General features: G+C 46.3%; 1 protein-coding gene across 8 annotated transcripts in view; it reads right to left on the bottom strand.

Annotated features, from left to right (window-relative positions):
- The window catches only part of ACACA (acetyl-CoA carboxylase alpha), a 239,190-nt gene that overhangs the window by 69,256 nt on the left and 157,268 nt on the right, over positions 1 to 12,666 (bottom strand). For all 8 annotated transcript variants that reach the window (XM_061604841.1, XM_061604839.1, XM_061604842.1 and 5 more), the window contains 3 exons: positions 11,605 to 11,702; positions 10,933 to 11,053; positions 9,350 to 9,460 (listed from right to left, as the gene is read on the bottom strand). In XM_061604841.1, coding sequence (XP_061460825.1) covers positions 9,350 to 9,460; positions 10,933 to 11,053; positions 11,605 to 11,702 — 330 coding nt within the window. The remainder of the gene's footprint in view (positions 1 to 9,349; positions 9,461 to 10,932; positions 11,054 to 11,604; positions 11,703 to 12,666) is intronic.

The raw sequence follows: 12,666 nt of genomic DNA, 5'->3' as shown, positions 1-12,666 counted from the left end.
TATATGCTTGTTGACACTCTCAAAGAATTCTAATAGGTTACTGAGACAGGACTTTCCCTTGCAGAAGCCATGCTGGCTCTGCTTCAGCAAGGCTTGTTCTTCTATGTGCTTAGTTAATCTAGCTTTAATAATACTTTCTACCAGTTTTCCAAGAAGTTAAGCTAACTGGCCTGTAATTTCCGGGATCCCCTCTGGATCCCTTTTTGAAGATTGGCGTTACATTTGCCACTTTCCAGTCCTCAGGCACGGAGGAGGACCCAAGGGACAAGTTACATATTTTAGTTAGCAGATCAGCAATTTCACATTTGAGTTCTTTGAGAACTCTCGGGTGGATGCCATCCGGGCCCGGTGATTTGTCAGTTTTTATATTGTCCATTAAGCTTAGAACTTCCTCTCTCGTTACCACTATTTGTCTCAGTTCCTCAGAATCCCTTCCTGCAAATGTTAGTTCAGGTTCAGGGATCTGCCCTATATCTTCCACTGTGAAGACAGATGCAAAGAATTCATTGAGCTTCTCTGCAATCTCCTTATCGTTCTTTAGTACACCTTTGACTCCCTTATCATCCAAGGGTCCAATTGTCTCCCTAGATGGTCTCCTGCTTTGAATGTATTGATAGAATTTTTTGTTGTTGGTTTTTATGTTCTTAGCAATGTGCTCCTCAAATTCTTTTTTTAGCATCCCTTATTGTCTTCCTGCATTTCTTTTGCCAGAGTTTGTGTTCTTTTTTATTTTCTTCATTTGGACAAGACTTCCATTTTCTGAAGGAAGACTTTTTGCCTCTAAGAGCTTCCTTGACTTTGCTCGTTAACCATGCTGGCATCTTCTTGGCCCTGGCGGTACCTTTTCTGATCTGCGGTATGCACTCCAGTTGAGCTTCTAATATAGTGTTTTTAAACAACTTCCAAGCATTTTCGAGTGATGTGACCCTCTGGACTTTGTTTTTCAGCTTTCTTTTTACCAATCCCCTCATTTTTGTGAAGTTTCCTCTTTTGAAGTCAAATGTGACCGTGTTGGATTTTCTTGGCAATTGGCCAGTTGCATGTATGTTTAATTTAATAGCACTGTGGTCACTGCTCCCAATCGGTTCAACAACACTTACATCTTGCACCAGGTCCCGGTCCCCACTGAGGATTAAGTCCAGGGTTGCCCTCCCTCTGGTCGGTTCCATGACCAACTGGTCTAGGGAATAGTCATTTAGAATATCTAGAAACTTTGCTTCTCTGTCATGACTGGAACACATATGCAGCCAGTCTATGTCCGGGTAGTTGAAGTCACCCATTACTACCACATTTTCTAGTTTGGATGCTTCCTCAATTTCATATCTCATCTCAAGGTCTCCCTGAGCATTTTGATCAGGGGGACGATAGATCGTTCCCAGTATTAAGTCCCTCCTGGGGCATGGTATCACCACCCACAACGATTCTGTGGAGGAGTCTGCCTCTTTTGGGGTTTCGAGCTTGCTGGATTCAATGCCTTCTTTCACGTATAGAGTGACTCCGCCACCAATACGTCCTTCCCTGTCCTTCCGATATAGTTTATATCCAGGGATAACCGTATCCCACTGGTTTTCCCCATTCCACCAGGTCTCCGTTATGCTCACTAGATCAATGCTCTCCTCTAAGACCAAGCACTCCAGTTCTCCCATCTTGTACATAATTGTACAACCTGAATTTGCCTATATGTGATTGAATCCCACCCAAAATAGCAACAGTACAGAAGTTTAATTTCCAGTCTGTGCCCTTTTTGCATGTGTCCACCCATAAATCTGTGATTTTTTTAAAAAACTGCATAAACCCCCACATTTCTAAGGCTCCAGTCCGATACACACATATCCAGGAATAAGCCCCATGAAACTCAATGAGACTTCCAAGAAGGCATGTATATAGGATTGCACTGTAAACTTGTTTTCACTCAAAATACACTTTCCAAATTTAAAATTTAAAACAGCCAACAGACATGTTGGTGTCAACATTCAGAGACATGTGAAAGTTGGTGGACAGTTAAGATAATGATCTGCATGCCAGTCTAGGGGATGCAGATCAGGCCAATTTGTGTAAGATTAAATATTTGAGGGGAAACCTTTTATCAGTTGGAGGGACACATTTCCTTCTGGACATCCTTCCAGGGGCCACAGGCCAGTGGTAGGTGGGGCCAGAGGCAGAAGTGGGTGGAGCAATGGACACAGATTTTACCTTTGCACAGTAGGCTAATCTCCCCACACGGTCACACATCTGTCTCTATCCTCCATAGAGACAAGCAAGAAGCAGAGCTCAAGGACATAGTTCAGTCTATATTCATACTGGATTTGTAATATTTTTTTCATGTGACATTGTCATTCATTGTTTTTACATATGAAATTCTTTTTCATTGGTCTTACTGTCGCTGTTTTTTACTAAGAAATCACTTTGAGATATATTGTGGGAAGTGATTCAGATATGGAATCAAACAGATAAATAACCCCAGCCCCACAAAATCACAAAGCAGGGCCTGTGAGGGGGTGTGGCCTGGGGACAGCCCCAAGAGCGGGAGAGAGAAGTCCGAAGGGCCACATTGAATCCCTGGGTCTGACGTTTCCCCACCGCATGTGCGTGTGTGTCATGTGAGACACAGAATGCACCGTTCTTTGTGTGTGGCATTTATACATACGGAATCGAGCTTCTTTGCATTCTACTTTCAATAAAAATGGAACAAACTGGAAATTGACACTGGTCTGAATCCCAACAGCACAACAGACAGCAAGTCGGTGGATTTGATAGAGCTCTCGTCAAAGGCTGACGGTGCGCCTCTTCACCCTGGACTTTGACCCTTCAGATATATGGGTTGTGCAGTAGACCCACTGAAATCAATGAACCGAAGTTAGTCCGGTCTATTAACTTCAGTGGGTCTACTTTGGGTAGAACTAGCATTGAATACCACTTTACGACCCTTTCTAGCTGTGAATGTTTTTAGTATTGTATCTTATATTGTTGTAACCTAACCTGACACACACACACACACACACAGCCTCTGCTCAGCAAAAGTTTCCATTAAATTTTTAGACAAACGATATCTGCGTCTTTCTCTCCTTTCCCTCCCCATTCTCCCCCCCCGTCTGCTCCCCACTTCCCACATTCTGCCTGGGGGCTCCATGCTATTTCTATGCAAATAACAACCTCGTGGTTTATATCTTATTATATCCACCGGAGCTGCAGTGACGCGACCCGAGACTTGTGCAAGAGAGGTAGAGGCAGAGAGAGAGGAGGCGGGGGGGGGGAGAGAGAGAGAGAGAGAGAGAGAGAGAGAAAGAGAGAGAGAGAAGATAGAGTGGATGCTCAGTGAAGTGTGAAAAAATATTGTCAGGAGTGAGCAGCAAGCACACACACACACACACACACACACTATTGCTGGGATAACGTGTTTATTTCAGAGGCTCTTTCCCTCTCTCCTCCCCCCTCCATGCGCACACCGTCATCTTTTAAAATTCATTGGGCATCAGGCGATCACACGCCATCCATCTGCCATCACTGTACCATTTGCATTTCATGCCTCCTGGCTTTTGATGTGCTGATACTTTGATGCAGTTGGGAGACATGCATTATCATTATTTCAATTTTCAGCTGGGGGGGACTGGGGAGGGGGGAGAAAGAGGGAGGAGGGTCAACGGGTTTGATGTGGTGCACCCACACAGGCGAGAGAGAGAGGATGAGAAAATGGAAATAGAACTGGCTAGGCTTCTCCACATGCCCTATTGATGCTCAACAGGAAAGACAAAAGGTGGGAGGGGTTTTCAAGTCACACTGTCTGGGAATCCTGATACCATCCTGGTGTGGCATCCGTTCTATGAGGGATGGGGAACCTGTGGCCCTCCAGATGTTGCTGAACTACATCTCCCATCATCCCTGACCACTGGCTGTGCTGGCTGGGGCTGATGGCTAACAACAGCTGGATGCCCACAGTTTCCCCATCCTTGTTGTAGTGGGAAACCATGGTTTCCTGTTACATCTGAGCCAAGCCACAAAGTGTGATAGGATGGCCGTGTCAGCTGGATGGACTACAACTCCCATCATTCCTGATGGCTGGCTGTGCTGGGTGGGGCTGATAGGAGCTGGGGAGACCAACAACTAGAGGGCCATCAGCTGATCAGTGCCGAGAGCGAGATCCGAAGGGGATCTCCCGAGTGCAGCTGATCTCAGCCACGTCTTTACCTGCCCTACACCTAATGTCACTTATGTTGTCAGGTGTTAGGCAGATAGGAAAGTGGCCAGTTGGGCCAAATGAGGATTCCTGCTGGGTCCAATTAGGCCTGCAGGCCAGAGGCTGAAATATGGCAATTGGGACTAAAGCAAAAGTGGACGCTACAAAAATATGTGCAAGTACAGATGAGGGATAGCCCATAAAACTTTTTTTTAAGAAAGAAAAGCTGGGGTATATAAGAAAAGGGTGGGCAGTGCATCCTGCACCGCAGAGCCTGCTTTGAACAGGTCGGCCTAGAGCACCCCTCTTCAACTTTGAGTCCCCAGATGCTCCCCATCATGCCTGTAAAAGGCCATTTTTCCTCTGCAAACGAAAAAGAGGGAAGCTTTCCAAACCCGGTCTGTGGAGGGACAAAACGTCCATTTCCAGGCATGGCTTGAATCCAAAATGTGCCTGCAGATGGAGAGCTTTCGAGGAGCTTGCTGTCAGTGAGCCCTACTTGCCAAGGAACAATCAGGAGCATACTTTAAGAGCCTGATTGTTCCTTGGCAAATGCATTTTTACCTGCCCTGCAACCAATGTCACATACGATACCATGTGTGGGACTGGCGGATTTGGTTCAGGGGAAAACTGCCTTGTAGGCTGGTTTATAACCACTAGGCTCTCCACCACTGATCTAGGGAAACATGATCTACTCCAGCTGATCGCAGGTCTTTGCTACCTGAACGTCCTTTTTCAAACCGAGGATGCCAGGGATTGAACCTGGGACCTTCTGAATGCAAAATATGTGCTCTGCTGCAGAGCTATAGCTACTCTTGTCTTACAGGCAAATATAGGAGGATGCCTTATACCAAGTTAGCCCATTGGCTTAGCAGACTCAGTATTTCAGCGGGAAGGAACCTTTTTCCTATGGAGGGCCACTGACCCACGGGAAAAGTCTTCTGGAGGCCCCAGCTATTGGCAAGCAGAAACAAAACCAAAAGTGACTGAGACTTGCGGCATTGTAGGCCCGGATAGCCCCAGAGCCAGCCCAACCATTAGGCAGAGTCAGGATGATTTGGGGTGTCATGAAAAGGTTGCAAATTCTCTTAATTCTTTGTTTTGTTTTCGATTACCGTATGTGTGTGTGTATATATATATATATATATATGAACGTAATTGTGATTAACCAAACAGATTTTTATAGTATTAACAAAACGTTTCAGCTTCCGCCTTCATCAGCTGCCAACATACAAATGCTGTTACCAAGGTGGCAGTTAGAGAGCTTTGAGGATGGAATGCTCAGAGGGGCTTCCTTTGCAGAAGCTAAGTACTGGTGGTACTGTCCGCCAGGTTCAGGCCATGTGGTGCCAATGTGTTCAAGGAGTAAATCCAAAAGTTCTCCCTTTTGGTCAATGCTGCTGGATCTGCTGGCATCTCTATCACTGTAATGGAAAAGTCCAACAGGCTGTGACCCTCGATGTTAAAATGCTTTGCAACTGGTTGCTCTACTTTTTTTGTCAAGATTGCCGACTTGTGGTTCCTGAAGCGCGTGCGTAGGTCAGTTGTGGTCTTTCCTACATATTGGATATGTCATCCTGGTCTTTTGCACTCAATGATGTAAACTATATTGCAGGACCTGCAGGTGATGTTCTGTTTGATGTAATTGGTCCTGCCTGTCTTAGTGCTTGTAAAAGCGGCTGTCTCCCTGAGGTACACACAGGTGTTACAGCGTTTGGAGTGACAAGGATGAGACCCTGGATTGGTGATAGGTGGCTTAAGTACACCTCTCACCAACAGTCTGCGCAAATTAGGAGGTTGGCAAAAGGCTATAACAGGAGGCCTGCTGGCTCTGTTTTATTTTATTTTATTTTATTTTATTTTATTTATTTATTTAACTTGTATATCGCCCCATAGCCGAAGCTCTCTGGGCAGTTTACAGTAACTAAAGGTGTTACTAAAGGCTCTAGTAAGATGTTCAGAGTTTGCCAGCAATGGGTAGCTCTCCCTGATTGCTCGGTGATAGTTAGGAGATGCTGGATGGAAATCTACCACAAATGGAATCCGTTGCTCTCTGTTATATTATTATTACCCAGGACAGCTTTAATTTAAAATTACAATGATATAAAGTAAGCATACATTAACACATTGAGAGAGGGAGGGGGAAACAGAGCGCCGGCAGACCACCCCAGGTCATGAGCATCCACGGGGAAGGGGGGCAGTGTCCCCTCTCCAGATGAACCATAATCTCCAGATTCCCAGCTTTCATTTTTGAAAAAAAGAAGATGTTTCTCTCATTTGTAAAAACCTAATATACGCGGTGAAATGTACAGGCGCAACTCCTCTGGCTTTTTGATGAGAAACTAGCTGGCTCCCCCCTTTCAAGGGTTTTAGGAAGTCCCACCACCGCTACGTTCTGTGGATGCCCCTCCCTCCAGGCCCACTCTGATTGGCAGCAACTGTGCAGGGGCCTCAAGCAGGGGTCTTTCCTGGGTCTGCTGCCTGAGACCTTTTAACTAGAGATGCCAGGGGTCAAACCTGGGTCCTTATACGTGCAAGCAGTCTGAGGCCGAGTGATACTCTCCATCTTCCCCCTCGCTGCAATGAACTAAACTGCATGTATGTGTGCATGTGTGCGTGTGTTGCGTTGTTTTTTTAAAACCAGGATTTTTGTAGCATGTGGGTTAGTTATACACAAGAGCACTGAAGAACAGGCCTTTGCCTCACCTCGGGCGCCATCACAGTAATAGCGGCATCTACCAACCTGTGTGCCCCCGCTCTGCTGCAAATCTCCAGGATTGGACTGCTGCCCAAAAGCAGGGGGAGAAGGATAAAAGTGACATCTCTTCCCCCATCTCCCTGCCACCACCATTTCCTCTCTCTCTCTCTCTCTCTGTCCGTAATTCAAGGGCAAATTGTTTCTCTCTTCTGCACGCAAGCAGCCAGCTCTCAAGCATAAATCTCAAACAGCTGCTGCCTGGGTGGCGCAGGTGATTTAAGAGCCTTGGCCTTTGACTCCTGCTTCCAACCCTGTTTAAAAACTAAAGTGGGATGGGGTTTGGGGTTGGAGCAATTTTGTCCCCAGAGGGCAATTCATTCAGGTATACGGCACGTGGGCCTCGAATGAGCCAGCCCCCACTTTTTTCCTTCTCTTGCTTAGGGAAGGGCCGTTGTGCCAGAGAAGCAGCTGGGGAACTGAAAAGAGCTTTTCCCCACTCCAGGGGTGGGGAGCCTCAGGCCTGCTGGACAAATGTGGCCCTCCAGGCCTCTCTTTTTGGCCCTCAGTACTCTCTCTCTAGGCCACACCTCTTCCCTAGCCACAACCATCTTGCCAGACCACACCCTTCACCACAGCCCTATACCCAGGGCGGAGCCGTTTCTCGAGATGCCAAATGTGCCCACTTGCAAGCCCCTGCCTTAAGTTTAAACCCTCACGGGGTCAGAATTTCTTACAAAATACCCTGGATACGAGCGCAGGATTCAAAGCATACTTGGCAATTTGCCCACAATGGTCCACAACTGACAATCCTGGAAACACGTTTTTATTTTATCTTATTTTAATTTTCCCGTAATATCAATAAAACTAGTGATTTTTGAAAATGTTTTAATGCTCTCTTTATTATTCTGCACATATGAAACCAAACACAACAAGCCTGCAAACCTTAACTGGGCCCCCTGAATACCAGAAGGGACAAACAGGCTAGCATCTTGGGGGTGGTCACTCCCCAGGAGTGGAGCAACCATCTACCATCTTCCATCACCACGCTGGCTACCCGTGCTCAAGGAGCCACAGAAAACAAATCTGTGAGAGCCCTTCAAATATCGGCAGACCGCTAAACATATCATGTCTTGATCACCTCTTCTCCACGCTAACCAAGTCTAACTCCTTGAACCTCTCTTCCCTCAAAGGAGCTGGTCTTCAGCTCCTCCAGATATAGGGCGGGACAGATCTAAAAAGATATATACTATTATTGGGAAAGTTTAAAAGGGTATAATATCCCGCTGCCTTTCCCATTAGGGGCAGAAACAGCAAAAACAACAATTAGGCAACAGGGGTTGGGGAGGAAAAGAGAATAAAATGTGCAGAGAAAAATCATACAACTTTCAAGTCATCACTTTGAAAATCCAACACAATTAAAAGGTTGGAATAGAAACAGCCATCATCAACAGCAGATTAACCAACCCCAAAGGTTCATTTAAAAAGATAGGCCTTATATTTTATTTTATTTTTTAAAAGGGTAGGAGGCATGTGCTTTGTGTCACCTCCTGGAGGAGTCACCACAGAACAGGTCCTGTTTTACCCATCTGCTAATTTCAATTCTCAAAGCCAGGGGTGGGGGACCTCTGGCCCACCTGGCCTGCCAGGGGGTCCCCACTTGGCCCGTGAGGCCATTTCCCCCCAAACCGTGGCCATCACTGGGTGATGTTAGCTGATGGTCATCAGGGAGGGGTTCGGTCCTGCTGAGTGCTGCCTCATCACAGCATCCTCTGCAGATCACTGCAGCAGGCAGGATTGAACCCTCCACTCTTCAGCAGGTAAAAGGAGGGTTCAATACTTCTGGGTATTGTGGGGAATGCCCTGAAGAAGCAGACACCTCCCCCCACCCGTATAGGTCAGCTTGGGCAGGTGGGCAATCAGTCACCTGAAGTCACCATGGTGCCAAATGATTTGACAGGTAGGGAGATAAAGATCAAAAAGGTTCCTCACCCCTGCTCTAAGCAAAGACACAAAAGGGTTAGCAAGAGAGGAGCACAGATCCAAACAAAAAACAAAACCCTAGCCAACTAACGAATTAAATAAGAAACAAGAGTTGGATAGGATCGGGGTCAGGGGAAGAACGGCGTTGCTGAGATCACAACGAACCCAACCATCACAGGCAGCAGGCAGGATGGGACGATTTCTGCCTCTGGAGAGGGGAGGCCAAAGGCTTGCCTGATTCGACCAATGGGAGGTGTCCTCCATCATCAGGTCAACACCCCCGTTTCTCCCACCTGGCCTTCATCAGCCCAGATGGACAAGGAGCACAGCTGCAGAGCAGCAGCTTTCACCACCCCAACCAATCAGCCGCGCCCTCTAGGCCAAAGAGGCCAGCCAACGACAGAGAGCAAACGACACCAAGCGACGTCAGGAAAGCCCCACCGCCAAAACAAAACTAGTATCTGTATCTGCAAACGGAAAGGCGAAGAGAAGCTTACTTTGTTGAGAGCTCCAGCTCCAGTCAAGATGATATGCGAATTTTCCACTTGGATCGTCCTCTGTCCCAACCGGACAAGGTACGCCCCGATTCCAATTGCTCGACACGTCACCTGAAGGTGGAAATTTGTAACTGCTTCAGTTCCACAGAGCCAGGCTGTGTCTCTGCGTGATCCCTGCTCTTTCTCCTTCCAGTCAGGGTCCTCTGAGGGCAGGCAATCTTGCTGTGCTGCGCGTGACTGGTTACTCCCTATTTAGACAGGCAACAGACTTGTCCTCTCTCAGAGGAGGGAGGCTGCCCGTTATGCCTCTGTGGGAGCTACTCCTTGCCACCTTGCATCCTCTGAGGGTGGGCAATCCTGCTGATCTCTGCATGAGGTAAACTGGGGTCTCAGTTGTTTGACTTGTGGATTTCTTACAGGACTTTTGGGAAGGAAGTGGAGGACTATGAGTCAGTGTAGCAGCCCTATTGATTTGAAGCCCTACAGTAAGGATGAACCTCCAGGAGACCAGGGGGGGAGCTGGGTGGGTCAAACACAGCCCCAAAGGCTTCCCACCAGGTGCCAGCATAGCCCACCTACCCCACCCCAGTGCAAACGTACAGAGAAGAGAGTTATGCACCTCAGAGACTTTCTCCCAAACCTGAGTCACAGGCCAGGGCTCTCTTTAATCCCATCCTTACCAGCCAGTGCAGCGGAGGTCTGGTACAAATTCCCCCCTTATCTATGTCTGTTGCTCACTCTGCACCATACAAGACCAGGCCTGCAGGTAAAGAGCAGCGAGCGGCCAAGGGGTGCTTTAAGGGCTGGTCGCTGACAAAGTTCTTTGTTGCTGTTTGCGCTGGGGGGGGAGGGCTCAGCTTGAATGGGCATGAGTCTCACGAACAGCAGCAGGGCCTTGCTGGATCAGGTCAAAGGCCCATCTAGAGCCACATGCTGCCCCCACTAGATGCAACTGCGCTCTCCCCACTTGTGATTCCCAGCAACTGGCAGTAAGATGTAAACTGTCTCGGACAGTGGAGGAAGAACATAGCCGTCTCCGTGATATTGTCTAATTCCCTTTTAAAGCCATCCAAGTAGGCGGGCATCACTACATTATGAGGGAGCGGATTCCATATTTTAATCATGGATTGTGTGAAGAAGTCCTTCCTTGTCTCTGTCATGAATCTTCCAACATTTAGAGTTCTAGTATTAGAAGAGAGGGAGTTGGTGGGCAGTGCCAACATTAAATGGGCCCCATTAAGAATTGGCACCGGGCAGAACTTTAGAAGAGCATTATTATTACTATGATTATTATTATAATCATCATAATCGCTATTACTGTTATTATATTAATATATATACCACTTATATACAAGAATGCTTCTAAGCTGTTTACGATTATAATTATAAAATCCACACATCATTAAAATCCACAATTGCACCAAAACATTAAGAACACCCATAAAACAAGCCCATGAAACATTCTAGAAAACTGACCCTGAAGCAGCCAGTCTATTCACAATCTCCCCAAATCTCTACAGGCCTGTTTTTTTTTGTTTTTAGCCTCCCAAAACACACACACAACCCCCCCCCCCATGGATTACCAAGTTGATTGTGATAATATCTTCATATGCCAGTGACGATTCACCTGCGATCATACCAGATCCCCGCAGGTTCTCAGTTCCAAGTCCTTCTTCCTTCCCAATAATATCCGTAATTTTATACCTGGTAATGGAAACGATGAGGGGAGAGAGGAGACAAATCACACTTTTATAAAACGTCAGGGCTCCTAGACAGAATCACTTCTCTGCGGGATGTTGACTACAAGAGCTCCAGGGGTTCGCAGTCACCTAAGGCAACTAGTTCTAAAGACCAAACCATGGGTGCAGGGCCCCCCTGCCCCCACACTCAGATTGGTACAGTGGGCAAGGGGTTAAAGCCCCTATCCTCCCATGCCACGAAGCCCTGCAGAGCTGCTGCCAATCAATGTAGGCAATGCTGAGCTAGATAGACCAATCGTCTGACTCGGTATAAGGCTGTTTCCTAGATTCACTGAACTGGGGCAATCCGCTCTCTCTATCAGTGAAAAAATAATGGTGACCATCCTTCCCAAGTTTACGGTATGGGTGAATTAGACTTGCCACCTCCAGGGGGCTTAGCATGGCAAAAGGTGGCATTAGAAAAACACAGATCTAAACTAAAATTAAAAATCCAATTGTCGTTTGAAAAAAACCACACACACACACACACACACAGAGCAACAACAGTACAGTTACCTAGATTCTCCTTCATCCTCGATGTGTTCACAATGGACTGAGTTCAAAGCACTGACTCTCTTATAATCCTGGGGAGTTAGGTATAGGTACTTGAATCCCTGTTTGCCGGGGCGGAGGGGCGGGGGAGACAGAGAGAGAAGAAGAGGAAAAGAAAATCGCATCAGAGAAGTTCCTTTGTTCTCATTCCAAACCCACATTAGTCCAGAAAGGGGGGGGAGTGCATAATCTTGCAAAATAAATATAAACACTGTTAGGCGGGGGCTGGGGGAACAGAAAAGTTGTTCCAGAAAGCCATACCCTTTTCCAAGATACTCCATTCATACATGCGTCTCTCTCTCCCTCTTCCCCTAACCCTGTCCCCAACTTCCATTTTATTCTCACAACGGACTTGTAACCAGGGGTGCACTTAGGTCATTTTAGACTCTGGACTAGGAATGGGGTTTGCTGCCTAGTTCCCATCTGCTTGGATTCCAGGAGTCCGGCTTTCATTTCTGATCTGCTCTTTTTTTGTTCCCATTTGCTTTCGCAATTGCTGATCCACTGATTTTTTTAAGAAAAGTTATTTTTTATGAAAACGCTTATGATGTTCTACGTGTTTTTCCCTATTTACATATGAATTAGGTAGATAATCGCCCACTGAGTCTGTCTCTTGCCTGAGGCTAACTGACGTGCTGCTTAATGGTCCCCCCCACTTTTGCTATTCTTGTGCGGTTTTTTGCAGTGGACCCCCCCACTGCTTATTTTAACTTTTCTTCTGCTAAATTTTAATCTTAAAAAAATTATTATTATTAAAGTTACCAAAAACTGCATTTTATTTATTCTATATATTTATATAATGGAAACTGCAAGCAGAAAGTAATATTGCTACTGCTATGATTTCGTCACTATTATTTTATATTTGAAAACCATTTTTTCTCGAATTAAAAGTGTGTATTTAAATAATAAATATTAACCCTGCAAATGTCATGCTTCTGTGACCTCTTGGATTACTTTATCAGCAGCAGCAGCACCACTACCTTGTCTTTTTATTTCTTGGATTCCTTACAAGATCCTAAAGAAATC

This window comes from Rhineura floridana, chromosome 21 (genome assembly GCF_030035675.1).
Source record: "Rhineura floridana isolate rRhiFlo1 chromosome 21, rRhiFlo1.hap2, whole genome shotgun sequence".
NCBI lineage: Eukaryota > Metazoa > Chordata > Lepidosauria > Squamata > Rhineuridae > Rhineura > Rhineura floridana.
This window is presented reverse-complemented; position numbering and strand designations above follow the sequence as displayed.